This window comes from Callorhinchus milii, unplaced genomic scaffold (genome assembly GCF_018977255.1).
Source record: "Callorhinchus milii isolate IMCB2004 unplaced genomic scaffold, IMCB_Cmil_1.0 Scaffold3, whole genome shotgun sequence".
Lineage (NCBI taxonomy): Eukaryota > Metazoa > Chordata > Chondrichthyes > Chimaeriformes > Callorhinchidae > Callorhinchus > Callorhinchus milii.
This window is the reverse complement of record NW_024704744.1, coordinates 73,606,173-73,628,862: the sequence shown is the minus strand read 5'-3', so window position 1 is coordinate 73,628,862 and position 22,690 is coordinate 73,606,173. Positions and strand designations below refer to the sequence as shown.

The following is a 22,690-nucleotide window of genomic DNA, read 5'->3' as shown; positions in this document are numbered from 1 at the left end:
CATTGAGCCCAAATGTTGACTTTCAACTGAGATCAACTAATTCAACCCAAGGATTGAACCTGGTACTTTTCTTGTCTGTATTGCTCAGCTAATCACTGGAAACGCCTGCTGAGCTATTAAGAGAAATTGTTTTATTGGTTTGCTGAATAAGTCATAGATGAGGCTTACTTTTGTATTTCATTCTGAAAATAAAGGGGTACAAATGAGCAGGCAAAAGTCATCCTGTTTGGGATGAGATGCACTTTCCACTTCCCTCTTACACTCCCATTGTGTATCAATGGAAGCATTTGCAGGGATGTGTTGTATAAAATGACCCTTTAAAGTGTTTGCACAATGTGTAAAATACATTGATTAAAAGGGAATAAAAGGGTCACTGTCACCCACTGTAAAAAAAAGGAATTTAGTGAAATTTGAACACAATTGTGTGTTGAAGAACAGGAAGTTCTTTGAATGCCCTGCACACAAAAGCAACTTTGTTTTTTCCAGCACGTGTCAGTAATATTTATTACTATTGCTGATGCAAACTAGAAGCCAAAGCGTTTGCACTTGCCCTGCTCTGCTCAGAAGTTTTTTTCTTGTAATCTACAAATGTCAAGATGATTCCGCTGAATGTCAAGTGCTATTTCTGTTGAATGATTTTTTTTGTTTCAAGAATATTTAAATGTGGTTTCAAATCCAGTAACAGGAAGTCTAAGGGAACTAAATGTATCAATTAGTTATTGCTGCCATAGTAGCTTGCCTTTTTATTCATCAAGAAGCCAGGCCACAGTTCAATAAAACACAAAGTACTTAAGTTCCTTTGGCATCTGGTAGCATGAAAACAAGCTTTCCATCACAAATCTAAAACAATTGTTAAAATATATAAAATAGTTTATCTCTAGTGAAAGTAAAATTGCATACCTGCGTTAGATGAGTAAACAGGCAAATTCCTATTAGCTGTTGGACTGGAATTTACAGAAATTGAAGTTATGCAATGATAAAGCTACATACTTTCCATTTGTGAATGAACATAACATGTTGAACAGTGCTTGCCATGATTGCAATATGGTAACATGCAAGCTGTTCAAGTACTGAATAACAGTTCTTTTCTGGTCAAAGCTGTGAATGAAATCTACTTTGAAAAGGTTAACACAATTCTATTCACTGAATGGTTAGAATAGTGTTCATTTCCTGTTGTTCTTACTACAAAGCCAGTTCCTGCTTCTTTGGTTTATTTGCTACATATTTTCTTCTTATCTGACAGAATTTCTTCTGGGTTTTCTTATGCAATTTGAGTTCACCTTCAATTTCTTTCCCTTTTTTTCCCTATCCATCTTTCTTTCAAAATCGATTGTGTACTAATTCCTATGATTCTGTAAGACTGTCTGACCATGGTGAGAAAATAGTTGTTTTACACAAAGGACTGCTTTTTATTTGGTGATTTTATTGACTGAAGTTTTAATTTAAGAACTTGCTGGTAAATCAACTGGTGGATCAACAAATAGAAAGATTTCAAACTGGTTTTATTGTTCACATAAGACGTTGTCATGTTTTGCTTTAAACTGAATTTAGACCTTAATGCTGCAATGGGCACTGTGGGATCGAGTTCCAGGTGGTGGGGGCAGAGAGGCTGAAGGCTCACCCGCCAATGGGCAAGGTGTGGGACGTGAAGCAGGCCAGAGCCAATGCGGAACTTCTGCATCCTGTCCCTTGTTGACCATATCACCGCCATCTTCGCCCAACTGCACCGGCTTCCCATCACACAGAGGATACAGTTCAAGATCCTAGTCCTTACCTGCAAAACCCTCCATGGTCCTTCTCCCCCCCTACCTCTGTGACCTCCTAACCCCCTACCAACCTGCCAGCACAATCTGCTCAGTGGGCTCCGGCCTCCTTCACGTCCCCCGCCTTGCCCGCCCCATGGCGGGTGAGCTTCCAGCCACTCTGCCCCCACCCTCTGGAACTCCATCCCGCAGCCCCTCTGCCTCACCCCCTCCCTTACCTCCTTCAAGACCCATCTCAAAACCCTCCTCTTCGACCATGCCTTTGATCACCCTCCTTCCCCGTGTGCCCTCCATCCTCCCCAATCCCAACTCCCAGCTCGGTTTGGAAACACTGATTGTTCAGCTCCTTGGGATGTCCTCCCGACGTGAAAGGCGCTATACAAATATAATTTTGTTGTTGTAGTAGTCCATTCTCATACTCCACATGAGCCCTAACCCATTCTGCTCCACAAGCCTTTACTGCTCAATTCCCTTTTCCCTCATGTATACATCAAGCATTCACTTCCTGGCTATTTGTGGGCGATTGCTGTATGCAAATTGGTGCCTTCAAAGTACAAAGTCACTATGCTTTTTTACAGCATACCCTCTGAAGTGTTCTTGCTGATTTCCCCAGTTTTACCGTCCATAATTTCCAGCTCATCCAAAATTTTGCAACCTTTATCCTCATCTGCATCAAAGCCCACTGGCTCCTTATCTTCACCCTAACAACTTCAAGGTCCTCACATATAAATCCCTTCATACCATTTCCTAGCACTGCCCTATCTTTCTGATCTGCTGATATCCTGCTTCACTCACTTGCCAGTTCACTCTACTAACCTAGTGCCCCACCCCCTCTGCACCTCTATCAGTGGCCAGGCCTTCAGTCTGGATCTGGAACTATCTGCCTCTATCCCTTTACCTCATCTTTAAATTCACCTTAAAAACTGCCTTTCCAACTGTGCTGATGTGCCTACTTTCCCTTGATCTGAGTACAACACCACCAATAAAGCACTGTAAGATGTAATGCCCCATGAAGCATGCTGTATGAATGCAAGTTGTTGCTACTACAAAATTGTTCCTGTACTATGGTGACCAGAACTGTACCGGTCTTCCAAATGTGGTCGAACCAAGTTTAGAATTCAACATGACGTCTCTGCTTTTATAAATTAATAATAATAAAATAATCCTTGCCTTTGCTTCAGCGCTTTATCACGTATTCGAGATGTCTCAAAGCGCTTCACAGAATATACTGTAAAGTGAATTGACTGGCAGCCAATTGCGCACAACAGTGTCCTACAAACAGTCGTGGATTGAGTGACTGAATTATTATTATTCGCCTCTGCCGCATCTACTCTGACGATGCCACCTTTCATGCCAGAGCAGCTGAAATGTCTTCCTTTTTCCTCGACCGAGGATTCCCATCCACTGTTGTAAGCAGGGCCCTTGATCATGTCCACCCTATTTCCTGCCCCTCTGCCCTCGCCCCTTCCCCCTCTTCCCAGAACTGTGATAGGGTCCCCCTAGTCCTCACCTTCTACCCCACCAACCTCAACTTCCAACAAATAATTCTTCGCCATTTCCGGCACCTCCAGCGTGATCCAACCACCAAATCTATCTTTCCTTCCCCTTCCCTCTCAGCATTCCAAAAGGACCGTTCAGTCCGTGACTCCCTGGTTCATTCCTCCATCACCACCAACAGTTGCTCTCCTCTCCCCAGCAGCTTCCCATGCCAGCGCAGGAGATGCAGTACCTGCCCTTTCACCTCCTCCCATACCACTGTCCAGGTCCCCAAACACAGTTTTCAAGTGAGACAGCGATTTATATGTTTTACCACCAATGCAGTTTACTGGATTTGCTGCTCACGATGTGCTCTCCTCCACATTGTGATTTGCTGAACACCTCCGTTCTGTCCACAAGCACAACTCTCAGCTTCCGGTTACTTGCCATTTCCAATTCTCCCTCCCACTCGCACCCTGACCTCTCCATCCATGGTCTCCTACGCTGTTCCAATGAGCCACAGTGCAAGCTCGAGGAACAGCACCTCATTTATCTACTAGGGACATTTATCCTCAGGGCTCTGTCCTCGGTCCCCTCCTCTTCACCCTTTACATGCTCCCCCTTGGTGACATCATCTACAGTCGTAGAGTCAATTTCCACATGTATGCGGATGACACACAACTCTTATCTGTCTGCCTCCACGCTCAACTCCGGGACTGCTGACGTCCTGACCGACTGCCTGTCCGACATCAAGTCCTGGACGAGGGACAACTTTCTCCAACTCAACGTCAGCAAGACCGAGGCCCTCCTGATTGGCTCACGCCAGCACCTCCACATCTCAGGCGCTGGCAGCATCAGCCTCTACGGCTGCACACTCAACCTCACTTTCAAGACCATCCATGGCCTTGCCCCCTCCTGCCTCTCTGACCTGCTGACTCCTCATCAACCTACCCGCTACCTCTGTTCAGCGGGCTCCGGTCTGCTCCATGTCTCCCGCCTGACCCGCCCTACCATCAGTGGCCGGGCTTTCAGCCTCTCTGCCCCCACACTCTGGAACTACATCCCACGGTCCCTTCGCCTCGCTTCCTCCCTTTGCTCTTTCAAGGTGGGTTTCTTCGATCGTGCCTTTGGTCGCCCTCCCACCTCTCTGCCTTCTCTCACCCCTACACCCTCCCTTCCCCATGCTTGGGCCCCGACACGTGACTGTTCAGCGCTTTGGGACGTCCTCTTGATGTTAAAGGCGCTCTATAAATGTAATTTTGTTGTTATTGATTTCAACTATTTCGGACCATAACAGCTCACCTTCCCCCTCCCACTCTTCTGTGACCATTACCACATCATCTGAGTCCCAGACACACCTTTTTTCTCTCTGATCTGCCTCTTTTGTTGCAGTTCCCCCCTCTTGTTTGTTTTGCATCATTAACACCTCTTTAACCCATCACCCCTGTCCTCTACCCCATTTTCTCCTTTGTCTTCTTTGCCCTGCCTCTCCCCTCTCTGTTTGCCCATAAAAGCCTCTCCCTCCCAACATGTCCCAGTTCTGACGAAGGGTCCTAGATTCAAAATGTTGACTCACTTTCCTTTCTCCATAGATGCCGCCTGACCTGAGTGTTCCCAGCGATTTCTGTTTTTGTTTCAAATTATAATTTTTTTTAAAAAGGGGATTATCCCGCAAAAGTCATCCCCCAACGGACTGACAACTGGGATCACATTTACTGCTCGGTAAACCGAGGCGTGCAGAGTACGGAAACTTGCCCGTTGAATCCAGTTCCTCTCGCTTGCGAGGCCATCGCTCTAACCACGAAGCTACAGGACTCCATAACATTTAGAAACGATAACATTTAACGGCAATAGGCTGGTGGAGGGGAAAGGGCAGTTGAGTCATTTTGTTGAATTGTGAGGAGCAGATCAGTGAGAGGGCGGATTCAGCTTCCACGACAACATCAGAAAAGGCCGACTGTCCAACCCCTTGGGACGTCCTCCCCAAGTAAAAGGCACTCCTGTACAAATATAATTTGTTGTTGTTATTGCTGTTGCCAGAAATTAAAACACGTTTGTAGCCAATCACGAGCCCAAAAGTAGCCCAATATTATCCGTCGCCTCCTACAGCGAGCAGAGAGGCTGATTTAGGTTTTACTGCTTTCGAAACTATCAAAGGAAAGGTCTTTAAAGGAGACCTCACCTACAAGGCCATTCACGGCCTTGCTCCCTCCTACCTCTCCAACCTACTATCCCCCTACCTACCTGCCCGTACCCTCCGTTCCTCTGGCTCCGGTCTGCTCCACGTCCCCCGCCCCAACCGCCCTACCATCGGTGGTCGGGCCTTCAGCCTCTCAGCCCCCAGGCTCTGGAACTCCATCCCCCAGTGCCTTCGCCGCCTCCTCCCTTTCCTCCTTCAAGGCCGGTCTCAAAACCTTTCTCTTTGACCGAGCCTTCAGCTCCCCTCTCGACTCTCTTCCCCCTCCTCGCTCCCTCCCTTCCCTCCCCTCACCCTGACCATTTCCCCCCTCCTCGCTCCCTCCCTTCCCTCCCCTCACCCTGACCATTTCCCCCCTGCTCGGGTCATGACCCAACTGTGCAGCGCCTTGGGACGTCCTCCTGACGTGAAAGGCGCTTTATAAATGGAATCTTGTTGTTGTTGTTGTTGTTTAAAGGAGAGAGGGGGGAAAAAAAAACTTCTGCGGGTTTAAGTGAAACACTTATAAATTAGGCACCCGCCCAAAGCCGTCTTCGTCGCGTGCAGTAGCAACAAACCCCGCCCAATTGGGCGTGAATCCGCTCCAAGCTGACCGCGGTGTGCGGAGACTTCACTCTGGCTTCCCATTGCCTGGGGCGGGCGGGCGGGTGCGCGCTTCTCATTGGTCGGGGCGGCCGGGCGCTTCTCATTGGTCGGGGCGGCCGGGCGCTTCTCATTGGTCGGGGCGGGCGAGCGCTTCTCATTGGTCGGGGCGGGCGCGCGCTTCTCATTGGTCGGGGCGGGCGCTTCCTATTGGGCCGAAGCGGGCGGGCTCCCAGAATGCCGCACGCTCTGAGGCCTGCGGGGTAGCGGCAGCGTGTGAGCAGCGGTACCGCGAGGCCTGATTGAGCCGCCGTTCCCTTTCCTTTGCGCCTCCTTCACTCACTCCTCATCCGACATGGGAGTCCCGGCGTTTTTCCGATGGTTGAGTCGCAAGTACCCGTCCATCGTGGTGCACTGCCTGGAGGAGCGGGTGAGTGAGGGAGGGAGGGAGGGAGGGAGCGAGCGGGCGGGAGGCGCAGGCCTCAGGCTTACAGCTCGTCACGGCCTCTCCCCTCCCCCCCGCCCCCGAGGCCCTGCCCGACCCCCTCTCCCCCCGCGTCATGTTTTTGTTCCCGTAAAAAAAACTCCCGAGTCCAGGCCGTGACCGCTGAGGCCGCTTCACTCTGACGCACTTCGCCCCCCGTCTCTGGCCGTTTACCGTCTCCGATGCCTTATTACGCGCACTTTATTCGGGACGTTGACACTTGAAATGGAGTTTTTAACTTCCTTCCTGGTCCCGAGTCGCGGCGCAGCGCCTGTGGTTTTTTTTGTGTCGTCGTCGTTGTTGTTGTTGTTGACTCTTCTTCAAAGGGGGTCGATTTTCCGGACCCTCGCGTTCGTTTTCAAATCCCTTCCACGCCCTGTGGCAGTCCTCTCTCCCTCTCCGATCCGCTTACCCCCCATCGCCCCCCCTCCACCCCCCCAAAAATAAACTCTGGAATACTCTTCCTGTGTACCTCCGCCTTGTCCCGATCCTTCCCCACCCCCATTTTCAGGTTGCGCGTGAAGAGCTTCCTATTCGCCTTTGCGAGCGAGACACCCGGGTTCAATTCCAGGCAGAGGGCGAAATCTCGGGCACGTTCCCTTACTCCACACAGAGCCCTAATAAAATAAAACGATAATAAATTGGGTCATTTTCAATCCACGACTGTTTGTGGGACACTGCTGTGCGCAATTGGCCGCCGCGTTTCGCCCACAAATATACGGTCAATTCACTTTACAGTCTATTCTGTGAAGCGCTTTGAGACGTTCTAGAAGACGTGAAAAGCGCTATATTAAACGCAAGGATTATTATTATTATTCGCCCATGTCTACGGTCGCCTCCCCCTCTCTCCGGCTCCGAGTCGTGCTCCGCCACAGTCGAGCGCTCTGGTACGCTACCCTGCGTGAAGGCGCTATACAAATGCAAATTGTTGTTGTTGGTTCACCAGCTTGTGAACTTATGTAGCTTATGTAGCAGCATTTCCTCACGCATGTTAAAAACATGTAAGGGTACTGCAACTCTAATGTATGGATCTAAAAGAGAATGGTAAAAATGATAGCATTGAAGCAGGCCATTTGGCCCATAGAGTTTACCCTTGTGTTCGCCCCTCAACAAAAGCTGAGCAGCTCTGATCTGATTTACATGCTCCCTCACCATACTCTTTTATTCTCTTACCATCTTCCACGTGGGAGAGGTAAGCAGGGTCCCCTTGGAGCTGCGCTACCTCCAAGGTGATGCGCTTGGTAATTGAATGTCACAATCAAGTCAGTCATCTGTGGCGATCTTGGTTATCTGGTTTCTGAGGCCGGTGGGTCCACAGTATTTTGGGGGCACTACTGATGACAGACTAGTCAGCCTGGCTTATCAGCAGGGCTAAGAAGGGCAGACACAGTCACTGAAAACTGTCAATTGAGTCATAATGCATAATACAATGTTTTGTGTTCAACAAATCAGGAGTTCTTCTGTACTGTTACGCAGACAGAGTCTTTTCTCTTGTAGGTGTCCCCACACTGTCCCTCACTAATTTTGTGTGGTGTCCTTTTCTCACTTCCTGTTGTTCTCCCATTTTATTTTTCTCTTTCCCTCCAACAACAACAACTTGCATTTATGTAGCACCCCTCACACAGGGTAGTGTCCCAGAGCATTTGACCATGGTGGTGCATGACTTGTATTTTACCTGAATCAGTTTGTTGAATGACCAAACGTGGCCTCACTATCAGCTCACTTGCACTCAGGAAAATTCTCCAGTTATGTGGATACACAATATGATGCTCCAATATAACTAATACAATTATGACATGGTTGTTGGTGGAATGGTGGTCAGTGCTTCTGACATTGTATACAGAAAGATATTGAGAAACTTTGTGTAACTAGTTGCCAACATTTATCTCAGTCAAATTTATAAAATATTCCTTTATGGCAAAGCATTCCATTTTCTACAGCACTTTGTGAAAATGTTTATTTTAATCTTCCCTTTAACTCTTCCACTGAGAACTCTGATCTCATGCTCCAATTTACTAACCAATGGGAATACAGTAAACTCTTGATACCTCACCCCTGGTTTAACTCATCACTACCACTAAAGTAATCATGTTGTTGATATCCCGGCTGCAATTACTTGTGTTTATACGTGCATCTAACTCGGCACTCCCGATAACTTGACACTGAGCCTTTTCCCTTGAGTGATGAGTTATTATTATATTTCATAATTTATACACTCAGCACTTCCAAATTTCCAAGCAAATCCACTCGTTCCCCCCATCCTTAGCATCGTTCTTGTGAACTTCACTGTGTCCTCTCCATGGCTGTAATGTCCTTTCTTTAATTGACTACTTTCAGCCTTCCAATTGCAGCCCAGATATCATGGTTCTTTTGGAAAAACTACAAACTTTTGATTTGAGTATCTTAATGCATGTGATGATGTCAGGAAGCCTAACCCTCCATAACAAAGAAAACGTTGTTTTAATCCGATTTCCAGCCTGAAATAGGTGAAAGATTAATTATGTGCCTTAACCTTTCACCTATTTTTCGATAAAAAAAGCTGAAAATGAAAGAGACAAAGCATCCAAATTTACCTCCTAGACCAATGCTTGATCAATGCAATTAATACAATCAATTGTTGAAGTAACATTACTTGAAAGTCAGCAGCTGCTTTCTTTTTGTTACCACATCACTGGAAAGGTACAGGAAAACAATATGATGTAAAATGGATGCGTTGTCAAGAAAAATTAAGTCTAGAAGATGCACTTCATCAAAGTACATAAAATATTCAATGCTAAAATGAGAGAAAATCAGATTATGGCTTGAAAGTAGAACATAAATGGAAACTGGTAAAAAGTAAATTTACAATTGATTTCTGGAAAAATGCCTTCTCTGCAAGAGCAAAGATTCTTCGAATCAACGCAATGTTTTTCAGCATACAATTAGATGCAATAATGGGAATTGGCCATGCGAATGATTTTTTTTCCCAGTGCCAGTTTTAGGTATTGCAAACCCTGTGTCATAATTGATCCAACTTTGGAATTCTAATTTAGCCCAAGTGAATAAGACCTGAGGAATTTATACGACATTGTTGGATGCTGTTCAGCAAAACAGTTTTGGAAAATAATTGAAATAAAAACAAGTTGCTGGGAACATGCAGCAGGTTAGGCAGCATTTATGGAGAGAGGAAATGGAAAATAATTGGCTTATTTGGACAAGTGATTATGTACTAAATCCAATGTTGTGCTGTATTAAGTGATGCTCGTCATGGAAACTGTTACCTGGTGCAATAAAGTAATTATAGTACAAACATGGAAGGTGTAGCTTTCTTGGTTGGCTAATCAATTCAGATAAACAAATTTCAACTAATGTGAAGTTACAAATGTAGAACATTATGCTATGAATACAAAGTAAATAGAATTGTAATCTGAGATTTTAATGTACTGTATATAAATGTGGATGTTTTCAGAATGGATGGATTCAGTTAAACAAGCTCCATTAAATAGGCTTACTGTGCCTGAATTGCCNTTTTTCTCAACTGGCTATGTACCAAAAGTGAGGAAGTAGTCTTAAAGCTAGTATTGGTTGAGCATACTGGAGAGTGGTGTCAGGGAAGGACAGACATGCTATGCGTGCAAAATCTCATAAATTAATCTCATACAAAAAAAAGGTTTTGGCCCTTGAAATTCATCTTATTGTTTCCCAGAAAATTCAGCTTTTTTTAATTGCAATTTATTTTTTCTGTATAATTTTAGAAGTTTATGTGCAAAACGATGCATTCACAGAACTAGATTTTTATTTGCATCTTGGTTTCTTTGTTTCGCAGGTGAAAGAAGTTAATGGAGTTAAAATTCCTGTGGACACCAGCAAACCTAATCCAAATGAAGTGGAGTTTGATAACCTCTACTTGGACATGAATGGCATCATTCATCCATGCACACATCCAGAAAACAAGTAATGTTTTTTTCCATAATAATTAGATTTCTTTTGTATTTGTTACAAAATTCTAACACTTGTTTTGAATCTACTTTGCAGGGCTGCCCCTAAAAATGAGGATGAAATGATGGTGGCAATATTTGAATATATTGATCGATTGTTCAACATTCTTCGACCAAGGCGCCTTCTTTACATGGCAATAGATGGAGTAGTGAGTGCCTATTTTACTGAATCCAAAGCACTAGTTAATTGAGCTACTAATTACCTGAGATCCTTGAGGTTATCTGAATTAAATTGGTATTTAGAACCACTTTTCTTAAGGCTTTGTTCTGGTAATTTTCAAATTTTAATTTTTCTGCTGTGTCGCGGAAGATCTTGTGGCCTGTATTGACCACCAAATCGCAAATTATTTTTGGTCAGCCGAGTGTCTGACACATGCGGAAACCCATCACCATGCTGAAAGAGTATCCAAAACAAGCTGAGATTTTCAAACATCCCACCTACACATGGAAATCTCAGAGATGGATTGTTGGATTGGAATGCACACTCTCTCCCTGGTGGGAGACGCATCTGCTCACCTAATTCCGGAAAGTGCAGATTGGCAAGAGCTAAGGCTTGGTGACTCTAAGAGTGTGTGTAGAGTACTGCTGGAATCTAACCAGCTAAGACCGCACAGCTTACCACTGATATTGCTGTCTGGCAAGCTTTCCCGCTGCTTGTCCAGCTAGGACCACCCTACCAATTAGGGCTTTGGCTTGCAGGGCTAACAGGAGCTGAGTGGGATGACTCCTGCCCCCAGTGACTGGTCTGCCCTTCCAGGTCCTGCCGATAAGCCAGGCTGGGCTGTGCTGTCATCAGCAGTGGCCTGGAGTCCTGTGGACCTGCCTGGTTCAGGAATCGGACGATAGATCGCCACAGAGGGCTGGCTCCATTCTGATATTCCATTGGCAGGCATGTCACCTTGGAGCCCATTCCAGACCAAATCACAAAAATATCTAAATTTGTGAAATTATTGCACATTTTCAGACTTTCCTTCCTGCAAGCATGAAATATTTTGACACAATACAGATTTGCTAGAAATACAAATTAAACAGTTGAACATTATTGTAGTGAAGGGCATAAATGAATTGTACAAGTATTTATGTAGCATGCAACATGTTTTGGTGTGCTAATGCAGCCTTTTAATTTTGCTTTTACAGCATTTTATATTGGTTGAATCGTGGTGCTGTGCATTTCACTGTGTTGAGAAGATAGATTTGAAAGCAGCAATTTCCATCTTTTTTTTCTTGTGGATCTCTGATTACTAATGTATTCAGGCCAGAGAAACAAAAACTGCCTGTTTACTCCTGGAAAATTGATAGCAGCCAGTTCAGAGGCAACATCTATGCGTTGCTCTAGGTGGTATCCTTGGATACCAGAGGTGTCAGTGAAAAATAAGGGAAACTGAAGTACATAGCTAAAATTATGCTGTTATGTTGCCAGATATTCTCAGGTTGTATACAGGATCTGAATGAAGTCTTGTTCATTTTACTATTGCTTTTCCTGTGGCTTCTATCATGTATTCTTTTCTGATCCTGGCCTTTTATGTACGAAAAAAGTATATTTCCTTTAGCCTCTACACCCCAAGACTGGAACTCTGTGTCTCAATCCCTCCGCCTTGCCCCCTCCTTGCCTTTCTTCAGATCATACCTGAAGTCCTTTCTCTTCAACTGTGCCTATGGTTACCTCTCCTCTCTCTCCCTGGCTCTGCCACTGTTAAGCGCTCATAGACACTATGCCTCATGAAGGGTGTTGTATAAATGCAAGTTTTTTTTAGTTGTTGATTCCAAAAATCTAATATATTTTGTGCATGAGTGAAGATTCCCAAAGGCTGTAATTTATAGCTAGGAGTACAATACATGGAAGTCTCTTGATGGACATAAGGGTCTAAGGAGTATAAAGTAACACATGCCTTTCTATGCTCGGAGAACACAAGTGTTGGTTGACAGAAGGCAATCTATTGTACCACTGAAATTTTAACTAGTTAAATGTATGCAGCTAAACCATACGCTTCCAGCGTCTTGTCGAATCTGAACCACCCATCGGCTTGCAGGGTTATCAGGAGTGAAATGGGAAGAATTCAATCTTTCACTCTTTCTCTCCTACTCCAGGAAGCCTGTCCTATTGTCAATGACCTTGCATGCTGCAGATTTGCCGGGCTCCAATTTGACACGGGTGTCATTGAGTCAGAGACACACCCCTACCCGCACTGAACAGCTGACTTCAAATTTGCTTTTAAGATTCAATATTGCATATCAAAATTTCCTTGTAATTAAAGGCATTTGTTGTAAATCTATAACAGAACAAGATTTAAATCTGAAAGAGATATGCATGTCTCAACCATATTGGTTATTCCAGGCTCCTCGTGCCAAAATGAACCAGCAGAGGTCCAGAAGATTCCGTGCATCCAAAGAAGGAGTAGAATTGTTGGCAGAGAAAACACGAATGAGAGAAGAAGTGATTAGTAAAGGTGCAACATATTTTGATATTGATTTAGTGTTCTTTCTTTTACTTAATTGTTAGGATGGATAACTTAGATATAATAGGCATTCCATGGATCACTATGTTCTGAGGCCTTAAATTCCACCTCGACTTAGCCTATTTGTCATATTTAAGATTGCACAAAATTGTGGAAAACTCCTAAACTCAGTAATAATTTTGGAAGCCAATTCTTTTTCAGAACTGCAGGAGACTGGCATTCAAAATGTATTATTTTAAAAAAACTTGGTTTAAGTCAGAGTGGTCTGCAAGCTTAGACTTGGTGGAATTTAGGGCCTCTGGTGCTGCTGCACAAGATTTTAGTGGTTCTGATAATAAATAAAAATCTTTGTATTTGCTATAGTGCTTTTCATACCAGGAGGCCATTCCAAAGCGTTTCACAGGATTTACTGTGAAATTGAATGACTGTATTTGTAGGCAAACACAGCAGCCCAATTGCACACAGCAATGGCAAACAAATGACAAATTTTGTTTTGGAGGACACCAGTAGAAACTCTTTTCTGAGGAGGTGGTGCTGCCTGCATTAGCATAAAGATTGGATATCTTGCTTTTGTACAGTTAGTTTCCCTAGCATTGTCTTTCCTTTTATTTATAAATTTCCTTTTATTCTCTCCCCTCCAGCCAATGTTCATGCTTTTAGTTTCCTAATCTGATGGGCAGGTACCGATCTGGTACATCTTTTTCAAGCCTTGTGAATTAGATTCCCTCCCACATCAGGCTGCACAAATGGTAGCATGATTGCTGGCTTAAAGAAAGAGCCATGGGCAAGCAGGATAAAAATAATTAGGTACTTAAAATTTAAATATTCAGGACCTTATGTTATGAATCTAATGTTCTCTGTGGCTGCATATTAATTCTAACTTGCATTTTTAATCTGCACTATGTATAAATATGATACTACATCAACTAAAATCTGAACATTCCAGATTCCCCAACATTTTAAATGGATGTCTGACTCCAGGATAGGATAAAGGTTTCCAACTTGCTTTAACCATTTCAAGCAGTTTTGGCAGCAAACCAAGTTGGTAGCAATTTGTTTCACTGGAATCTTGATTATCTACCAATTTATATTATCCACAGGGGATGGTAATTATGGCAGATAATTGAAGTTCTACGGTATTAATTAACTTTCTCTAATTTACTGCTTTCATATACTAAACTTAGTTGAATATTAAGTGAAGTATCTATGTTTAAACAAGTTTAGGAAACTTACTGGAATTTTAATTTGGTGGATGCTACGGACTTTAGAATTTTTTTCGCACTATATAATGAGAAAAATCATGGAATTGGAAAAGAGTATTAGGCCCATCTACCTGTTTACTTGACAACTTGTGCACTAAGACTTCAAGACTCCCAACATTCATGCCAGTCTACATACTGCTCTTAACAAAACCTACTATCCGTGCAACCAGCATCCTATTTCTCAACAGATACTGATCCAGGAACTTTCTTAGACACCAGCCAATGATTATAATGATAATGCTTTTGAGCACAAAATCTGTATTTTTTTTAGATTTGGCTTTTAAGAACATACTAATTGCTCGTAAGCGTTAACATATACAATAATTAACATTCCACCTTTGCAGGCGGTTTCCTATCCGAGGAAGTAATTAAAGAACGGTTTGACAGCAATTGCATTACGCCAGTAAGTACTGATTCACTTGTTGAGAATGGATGAGTGAAGTTTAGTTTATATTACACTTGTTTGTATATTAATAATATTTGCATTTGATATAGTGCCTTATCGCATCTTCGAGACTTCTCAAAGCGTTTCACAGAATATACTGTAAAGTGAATCAGCTATTTTGCGGGTGAAACCCAGCGCACAGCAGCGTCCCGCAAACAGTCATGGATTGAGTGACCAAATTATCAGTATTTTTGAAATAATTGTTAACCTCAGAAAAGCAATCCGCCAATCAACTACAACCAGGTTCCTACTCATTGCTGGGTAAACAGACATGTGTACAGTGAAGTTTGGTGCTGATGTGTTGAATTACTCTATTAATTGATTCAAGGGAACCGAGTTCATGGACAACCTTGCACGGAGCCTTAGGTACTATGTTGCTGATCGCTTAAACAATGATCCTGGATGGAAAAACCTAACTGTAAGTGTTGGTTTGTTTTGAATTTTAAGATTTCTTTTGATCAGGATTTAACAAATATGTTATTAGTTTATTATTTATCCACTTTTTTTATAAATTAGTTTCCTTTCTGAATGCTTCAGTTACATATTCATTCACTGCATTATTTGGCAAGTAGTTCTGTGTGTGGGACATCTTTGTATTTTAGTTGGCTTTTTGAGCTTAAAATGATTTCTCCCAGTCTGTTTCAGGCAAATCATTCCTCTCTACTCACTTAGTTGAATTTCCCTTCCTTCTTCAAATCTTATATAGTATTTGTGCTATTTCTAATTCCCAATATTTCCTCATTTATAATTAATACTTTTGCTCAGTCAAATTGCTTTATTTTGACAAGTCGTTATTACTGTAGCTGTAACTTTTTTCAAAGTATTCAGATTTTGTGATCAAGTATGGTCACTACACTGCACCTACATCCGAGCCAAATGAGAATGTAAGACAGGTATCAACTTGGTTCAGTTGGTGCCACTTTTCATGGTCGATTGGTGGTTGGTTCAAATAACTGAACACGGCAGTGATACCCCTAATTTGGTTGTGCTTCTTTCTCTCTTTTTCTCCCTCCCTTGCTCCCACCTGTCCTTACAATTTTGTTTAGATTGATTGAGCAAAATATATGGCAATTTATGTGAAAGTGAGTGCAACATTGTGTGTGTGTGTGCATGTATATATTATATATTGTGTGTATATATAAACACAAGATAATTAACCAATATTTATATACTTTTATACCTTCCAGTGCCACACATTTATTTGAGGACCGCCTTTAAGTTTTAAAAAAGTAAAGAGATCGCAAGAGAAATCCCGAGTATTTGAACTGCTGTATTTGAACAAAAAATTGGATATTCGTCTTTCACTAGTCTATTTCATTGAAAAGAGCTTATATGGTCATTTTTTGTTTTTTATTTCAATCCGCCAGGTTATTTTATCAGATGCCAGTGTTCCTGGTGAGGGCGAACACAAGATCATGGATTTCATAAGAAGACAACGAGGTACTGTAAACTCTTGATAACTTGTCACTACTACTTAAGTCATCATGCTGTCACTATCCCAGCTGCATCTCTTTATGTACCTATACATATGCCTAACTCCCCACGCTGAATAACTCGTCATTGAGCCCATTCCCGTTGGAGTAACGAGTTCGCAAAAGTTTACTGTATTTGTGCAACTCATTTGTGGTGATTGAGGGAAGGTATGATCTTGCCTTTTGTTACTATAATTGTAACCTAAATCCTATAATTTTCTATTTACTTTACAGCTCAGCCAAACCATGATCCCAACACTCACCATTGTTTGTGCGGGGCTGATGGTGAGTTGCCGCGTTGTCATCTTTGGTGTAAACTGTGTAGGAAAATGTAACGTGGTATTGAAAATTGAGGGTTTTGAGGCGGGACTTGAAGGAGGCTAAGGAGGGGGTAAGGCGGAGTGATTGGGGGATAGAATTCCAGAAGTTCGGGGCAGAGTGGCTGAAGGCTTTCCCGCCAGTGGTGGGGCGTGTGGGTTGGGGGACGTGGAGCAGGCCGGAGCCGGCTGAGTGGAGGGAGGGGACGGATTGGTAGGGGTTTAGGAGGTCACAGAGATAGGGTGGGGCGAGGCATTGAAGGCTTTGTAAGTGAGGACCAGGATCTTGAATTGGATCTTCTGAAGGATAGGGAGCCAATGGAGTCGGGCGATAGTGGGGGAGATGGGGTCACGGAGTTTGGTGCAGAAGAAGACACGGGCTGCAGAGTTCTGGATTATCTGCAGCCTGTGGAGGGAGGAGTTGGGAAGGCCGACAAGCAGGGAGTTTGCATAGTCGAGCCTGGAGGTGATGAAGACATGAACAAGAGTTTCAGCGGCCTGAGGGGTGAGGTAGTGGCGGAGTCGGGCGATGTTACGAAGGTGAGGGAAGGCAGAGCGGGCCATGGATATGGGGAAGAAAAGACAGTTGAGGGTCGATTAAGACACCTAGGTTCCTGACTGGCTGGTGAGTTGAAGTGTGTAACCATTGAGGTTGATGCTGCCAGAGCCTGAGGTGCAGAGGCACTGGCGCGAGCCAATCAGGAGGGCCTCAGTCTTGTTCACATTCAACTGTAGGAAGTTTGCCCTCATCCAGGATTTGATGTCCGACAGGCAAGATGTCAGGACATCAAGAATTCGGTGATTATTGCAGCATTAAAATGCCTATATCAGTTCTATGTCTGGATAATAAACTTCTCCTGTTTCCTTTTCACAGCTGATCTTATAATGCTGGGATTAGCAACTCATGAACCAAACTTCACTATTATTCGAGAAGAGTTTAAACCAAATCAACCAAGGCCTTGTGCCCTTTGTGGGCAGATTGGTCATGAAATCAAAGAATGTCAAGGTTTGCCCAAGGACAAACAAGGACAGGTATAGTAATAGTCTGTTGTATGTACTTCAACAATATCTGAAAACAATCTATCAAATGAATACGTCACTTTATTATTGGTAAAATGTATGTAATTGGCTCTTTAGAAAAGTGCTGTGTGCATTGCTTGCAGAATTTACAGTGAGCTTGGGAAAACAGCAATTGTAACATTGAACTTTTTAAAGATGCACATTTAGCAAGAGAGAGAATAAGATATTGGGATTGTAGCATGGTGTATTTCTTAACATCTGTAGTATATACCCCAGTTACTGAGGAGTTATTCATATAGCAGCAGATTTCAGGTGGAGTTAAAATGCTATTCTACTTGTCAGCGGGGAAATGTAATAGATAATGTGAATAGTGTTTCCTTAAAGATCTGATGCTTTTTGTGTTCAGTTTGATCAATTTGCAGGTAATTCTGCAGGTGTCGAAGAACAGGAATTCATATTTATCCGATTAACTGTGTTGCGTGAGGTAAGTAGATCATTGTGAGCATTACCCAGATTGAATGTCCATTGTGTTACTTTCAGTTCAAGACTTTAAGGATGTGGTTTTTTTCCAATTCAGTACCTGGAAAGAGAGTTGACCATGGCTAGCCTGCCGTTTACGTTTGATTTTGAGAGGAGCGTTGATGACTGGGTTTTTATGTGCTTCTTCGTGGGAAATGACTTTCTGCCTCATCTGCCATCCTTGGAAATTAGGTATGCTGAATTGCTAAGTATTACACCACATACCATGTCTTTATTGTTGATACGAATGATTTCCTGACTTGCCATTCTGTTTATTCTGTATGTCAACTTCTGTATAACATTTTCACTTCAATGTAATATAGTGTTGCATTTGTGCTAAAATATCAAGCTGTGATAAAGAATTAGGATTACTTTGGAAATCTTTAAGGAGTTACTGAGCTTGACTATATGGAGCAAAATTTATATCAGCTACTCGGCATAATTCTGCAGCCTTGTAATTTCAACTGCACTTGTTGATTTAATTGTTGTTTTCATTGCATTTTTGTCTTGCACATGACATCCTTCAAACTGGAATTTCTTATCAGCACTAGAACTATTTATTTTGGTGTACTGGCCAACAATTGTTTACTTCCCAATGCGTTACCATTGGCAGGCCAATTCTGCCCATCCTGTGAGATTTGGACAGTTAATATCCCACAAAGAGGACATTGTGGGATATTACATTGTGTCCTCTTTGACTGGGAAGTGAAGACTAACAAAATTAAAAAATGCTTTTGCTGCCTCCTCCCTACCAACTCAATGTTGGCAGATATGAAATAGCAATAGGATGAGTTTCCCGTCCCCCTGCCCCCTCAGGTTCACTATTAAGCGCTCCGAGCTTAAAATTAGTGGCTAAAGATTTCCATTTTGCTTCTCATTCTTGCTGAACAGTAAATGTTATGTTTTTCAGGGAGGGTGCGATAGATCGTCTTGTTGGCATTTATAAGAATGTCGTACATAAAACCGGAGTAAGTATAATGAAATTTGTTAAAAGGCAATACACATCAGCCAAAAATTCTTTGTACAAATTATTTTTGTTTCTTTAAAATAGGGCTACCTTACAGAAAATGGTTTTGTGAACCTGGAACGGGTTCAGTTGATTATGATTGCTGTTGGAGAAGCTGAAGATAACATCTTTAAGAAGAGAAGAGAAGATGATGTAGGCAGTGTCTATTTTTACAGTGTTTTTTTAAAAAAGTACAATTTGCTACTATATTATGAAGTGAACGGAACCACATTTATTAATTATAATGCAAAGGCGATTCTATTTGGGATAAGCTATTATCACATTCAATTATCAGCACTTCATTGGATTTAAAAATTGCGCTGCAAACTTAGTTACTCTGTCTTTTATTAAAATAGCTTGAAGTCGGTTGAATATTATATGAGAATATGTAACTTTTTAATGGGGTCTTTATGTTAAAGGTTAAAATGTGACGTGTTGTTGCTTTTAAATGTAGTATAATGCCAGAAGCACAAGTTTGATGCATTTTGTTCATAGATCTATGTTCTAATGGAACTTTTTTTTGGTAGGTGCTGTTCAGGCAAAGACAAAAAGAAAAGAACAAAAGACTGAAAGTATGAAAGTACTGACTTGTAGAAATTGAGTTGACCTATTGATGATATATCCAGTATTATGTTAAAGCAAGGATTAAAATCAAAACATTGCTGGCAAGTTATGTTCCATAACTTGAAATTCTAAAAAAGTAAGACTAAGATGGTAGAAGTATCAGCTTTACACTTGCCAGCAAAAAATATGTGCAATGCACATGAGTGAGATCTTCTTGTAATCGATTGGGAAAAACTGCTTTGTATTTTTTTCAATCCTCTGTATTGAGGCATTAGGATGGCAAGAATGTGATTTCTACCTGTATTCATGAATAATTACTCTAACACCAACAACAAAATTACATTTGTAAAACTCCTGTCACATCAGGAAGACATCCCAATGCGCTGAACAGTCTGGGATCAGGATCCGAGCATGGTGCGGGGGTGGGGCCAGGGTTGGGCTGAGGGAGGGCAGAAGGATAGGAGGGCGGCTGAAGACACGGTCGAAAAGGAGGGTCTTGAGTTGTGCCTTGAAGGAGGCAAAGGAGGGAGTAAGGCGAAGGGATTGTGGGATGGAGTGCCAAAGGGTGGGAGCAGAGAGGTTGAAAGTCCAGCTGCCAATGTTAGGGCAGGTTGGATGGGAGAAATGAAGAAGGCCGGAGCCTGCTGAACAGAGGGAGCCGACAGGTTGATAGGGGGTTAACAGGTCAGAGAGATAGGAGGGGGCAAGACTGTTGAGGTCCTTGAAAGTGAGGACGAGGATTTTTAATTCTGTCCTCTGAGGGACGGGGAGCCAGTGGATCCAGGCGAGGGTTGGAGTGATGGGGTCACAGAGCCTGGTGTGGGAGAGAATACGAGCTGCAGTGTTCTGAATGATCTGCAGCTTGTGGAGGGAAGAGGCTGACGAGGGAGTTTCCATAGTTGAGCCTTGAGGTGACGAATGCATGTATGAGGGTTTTGGCGGGGTGAGGCAGTGGCGGAGTCGGGCAAAGTTGTGGAGGTGGGGAAAGGCAGAATGGGTCATGGCACAGATATGAGGAAGAAAGGACAGTTGAGGGTCGAACAAGATCCCCAGGTTCCTGACTGGCTCAATGTCTGTCCGGATGTCAGTTGTCCTGGAATCAAGGGTGGAAGGCAGAGAGATAGAGTTGGGTGTCATCCGTGTACTTGTTGAAGTTGAGTCCCGTGTTTGCGGATTGTGTCACTAAGTAGCCATGTAGGGGTTGAAGAGGGGGGGGAACTGAGGATAGAGCCCTGAGGAACACCGCATGAGACTGCGGGGCTGGAAGAGAAACCGTTGGCGGAGACAAATTGAAGACGGTGTGAGAGATAAGACCTAAACCATTCCAAGGACAGAACCTTGAAGGTTGAGGTGAGAGAAAGAGGATGTGGTTCAAGGTATCGAAGGCAGTTGAGAGGTCGAGGAAGCAGAGGGAGCCCTGGTCACAAATGGGCAGGATGTCGTTAGTCACCTTAACCAGAGCAGTTGAAACCCGATTGGAGTGGCTCATGAAGGGAGTGTTAGGAGAAGAAGGAATGGGATAAGTCACAAATGGGAACACCTTTATCGATGTCCAATCTTAATGATTGTTTTAATGAGTCCTGTTAGAAATCACTGAGTTTTAAAACCCACATCTTAACTGGTAATTTAGTTGCAGCTTTCCTTTGAGATGATTTTAGTTCTTGGGTTATATTTCAAAGGTTTGGAGAATTAATCTCCACGGCCTGTACCAAACCAATTATACCATAACTGTAGGAAATGCGTTTCCTTCTATGAACTTTCTAGGACCATGCACTTGGGATTTTCGTGAGCTCAGAATGTTGCAAATGAACTACACTTTTTTGCCTTTGCTGATAGCTAAGACATTAGGGTTTAAACTCCCAACAAGTTTGGTGGATGTAAATGCATTGAGATCTTGAGTCTCTCTGGCCCAGTGAAGTCTCTGTACCAAGTTTCAGTTTTGATTTGCCAACTGATGCACTGCTGTTGCTCTAATTCATAGTGAAAGGCTCCTTTTGTAGTTAGTTGAATGCCACATGAAATAGAAGATCATTAATCCTCTTGCCTACCTAACCAACTTCAAAAAAGATTTCTTCAACATGTTTGTCACCTTAAAAAGATTCCTTTAATCTCCAGAATTTGCAAAATTCCTTTTTTGATGGTTGTGTGTTCCACTTGCCTATTGCCAGTTTACTTATATAGCCCACTATTTCCCATGCACCACAATACATTGGTTTCTGCCAAATGTCCATTTGATAATTTAATTGAATACATTTCTGACTCTTTCTTCAGTCTGAATCCTGTCCAATATTTTCTTTTGTGGAACAGTCAAATCCCTTTCTAACATCCAGGTAAATCATATCCATAGTCTCACTTCTTTCCGATTAGTTCTGAAACATCCTCAAATGCCCTAAATTTGTTACTCGCAATTTTCCACTTCCATTCTGGCAGTCTCTGATTAAACTATGTTTTGCAATGCACTGTGTTTCTTTCTATGACCACGTTCCGTATGGTGGACTGAACTTCAAACTGTTTTTGATGAAAAGGTGGCTAACACCATCAGATATTTACACATTTTGATGAAGACCTATCTTTATCTGTCTTTAAACGCTGTTGCATGCATACTTGTTACCAAAATAAGTCTCTGCTTTTTTTTTAACTCAACTGCTTTATCTGTAATTCTTGTCTTTTTTTCTCTTTATCAGGGCAATAGACCATCCTTTATTCCAGGTGGACAGTACTCTCCTCAAGCTTTGGGCCAGTCGAGTGGCGGAGGTAGGCCACAGGCCATACAGAATCCAAGACAGACTGCCTTTGAAATGAGAGTAAAGGATAGAGATCCACAAAATAGGGTGAGATATGGCTTTAGAGGCCATACCAAAATTTATTTCAATAAGATGGTATTTTTATACAATTTAATTGAAGACGATAATTACATCAAAAGTTGTACATTAACTGTTAATGTTCTAGTCTTGTACAACAGTCATAAGATATTTAAAGATTAAATTGTATTCTAAGGTTCAGTGCTAGTATGTTTTTGGAATCATGGAATGTTAAGCGTAGAAACGGGCCATTAGACTCAAGTCTGTGCTGGTGTTTTTCTCCAAATAAGCCACTAAATCTTATTTAATCTCCCGCTCAGTTTCCATACCCTTTTGATATTTTTCAAGC

At 42.7% G+C, this 22,690-nt stretch overlaps 2 protein-coding genes across 3 annotated transcripts in view; both read left to right on the top strand.

Moving 5' to 3' along the window:
- kiz (kizuna centrosomal protein) overlaps positions 1-1,638 on the top strand; it is a 76,693-nt gene extending 75,055 nt beyond the window's left edge. Inside the window, exon 16 of the mRNA XM_007898344.2 lies at positions 1,552-1,638. The gene's annotated coding sequence lies outside the window, so the exon portion shown is untranslated. The remainder of the gene's footprint in view (positions 1-1,551) is intronic.
- Positions 1,639-6,251: 4,613 nt separating this feature from the next.
- The window catches only part of xrn2 (5'-3' exoribonuclease 2), a 47,447-nt gene continuing 31,008 nt past the window's right edge, over positions 6,252-22,690 (top strand). The window contains 15 exon segments of one of the 2 annotated variants that reach the window (NM_001292538.1): positions 6,253-6,448; positions 10,308-10,435; positions 10,517-10,628; positions 12,815-12,926; positions 14,542-14,600; positions 14,971-15,060; positions 16,010-16,082; positions 16,349-16,399; positions 17,306-17,463; positions 17,858-17,935; positions 18,029-18,162; positions 18,881-18,938; positions 19,022-19,129; positions 19,504-19,548; positions 22,225-22,371. In NM_001292538.1, the coding sequence (NP_001279467.1) occupies positions 6,374-6,448; positions 10,308-10,435; positions 10,517-10,628; positions 12,815-12,926; positions 14,542-14,600; positions 14,971-15,060; positions 16,010-16,082; positions 16,349-16,399; positions 17,306-17,463; positions 17,858-17,935; positions 18,029-18,162; positions 18,881-18,938; positions 19,022-19,129; positions 19,504-19,548; positions 22,225-22,371 (1,428 nt within the window). In that variant the 5' untranslated portion in view covers positions 6,253-6,373. 2 annotated transcript variants of the gene reach the window in all.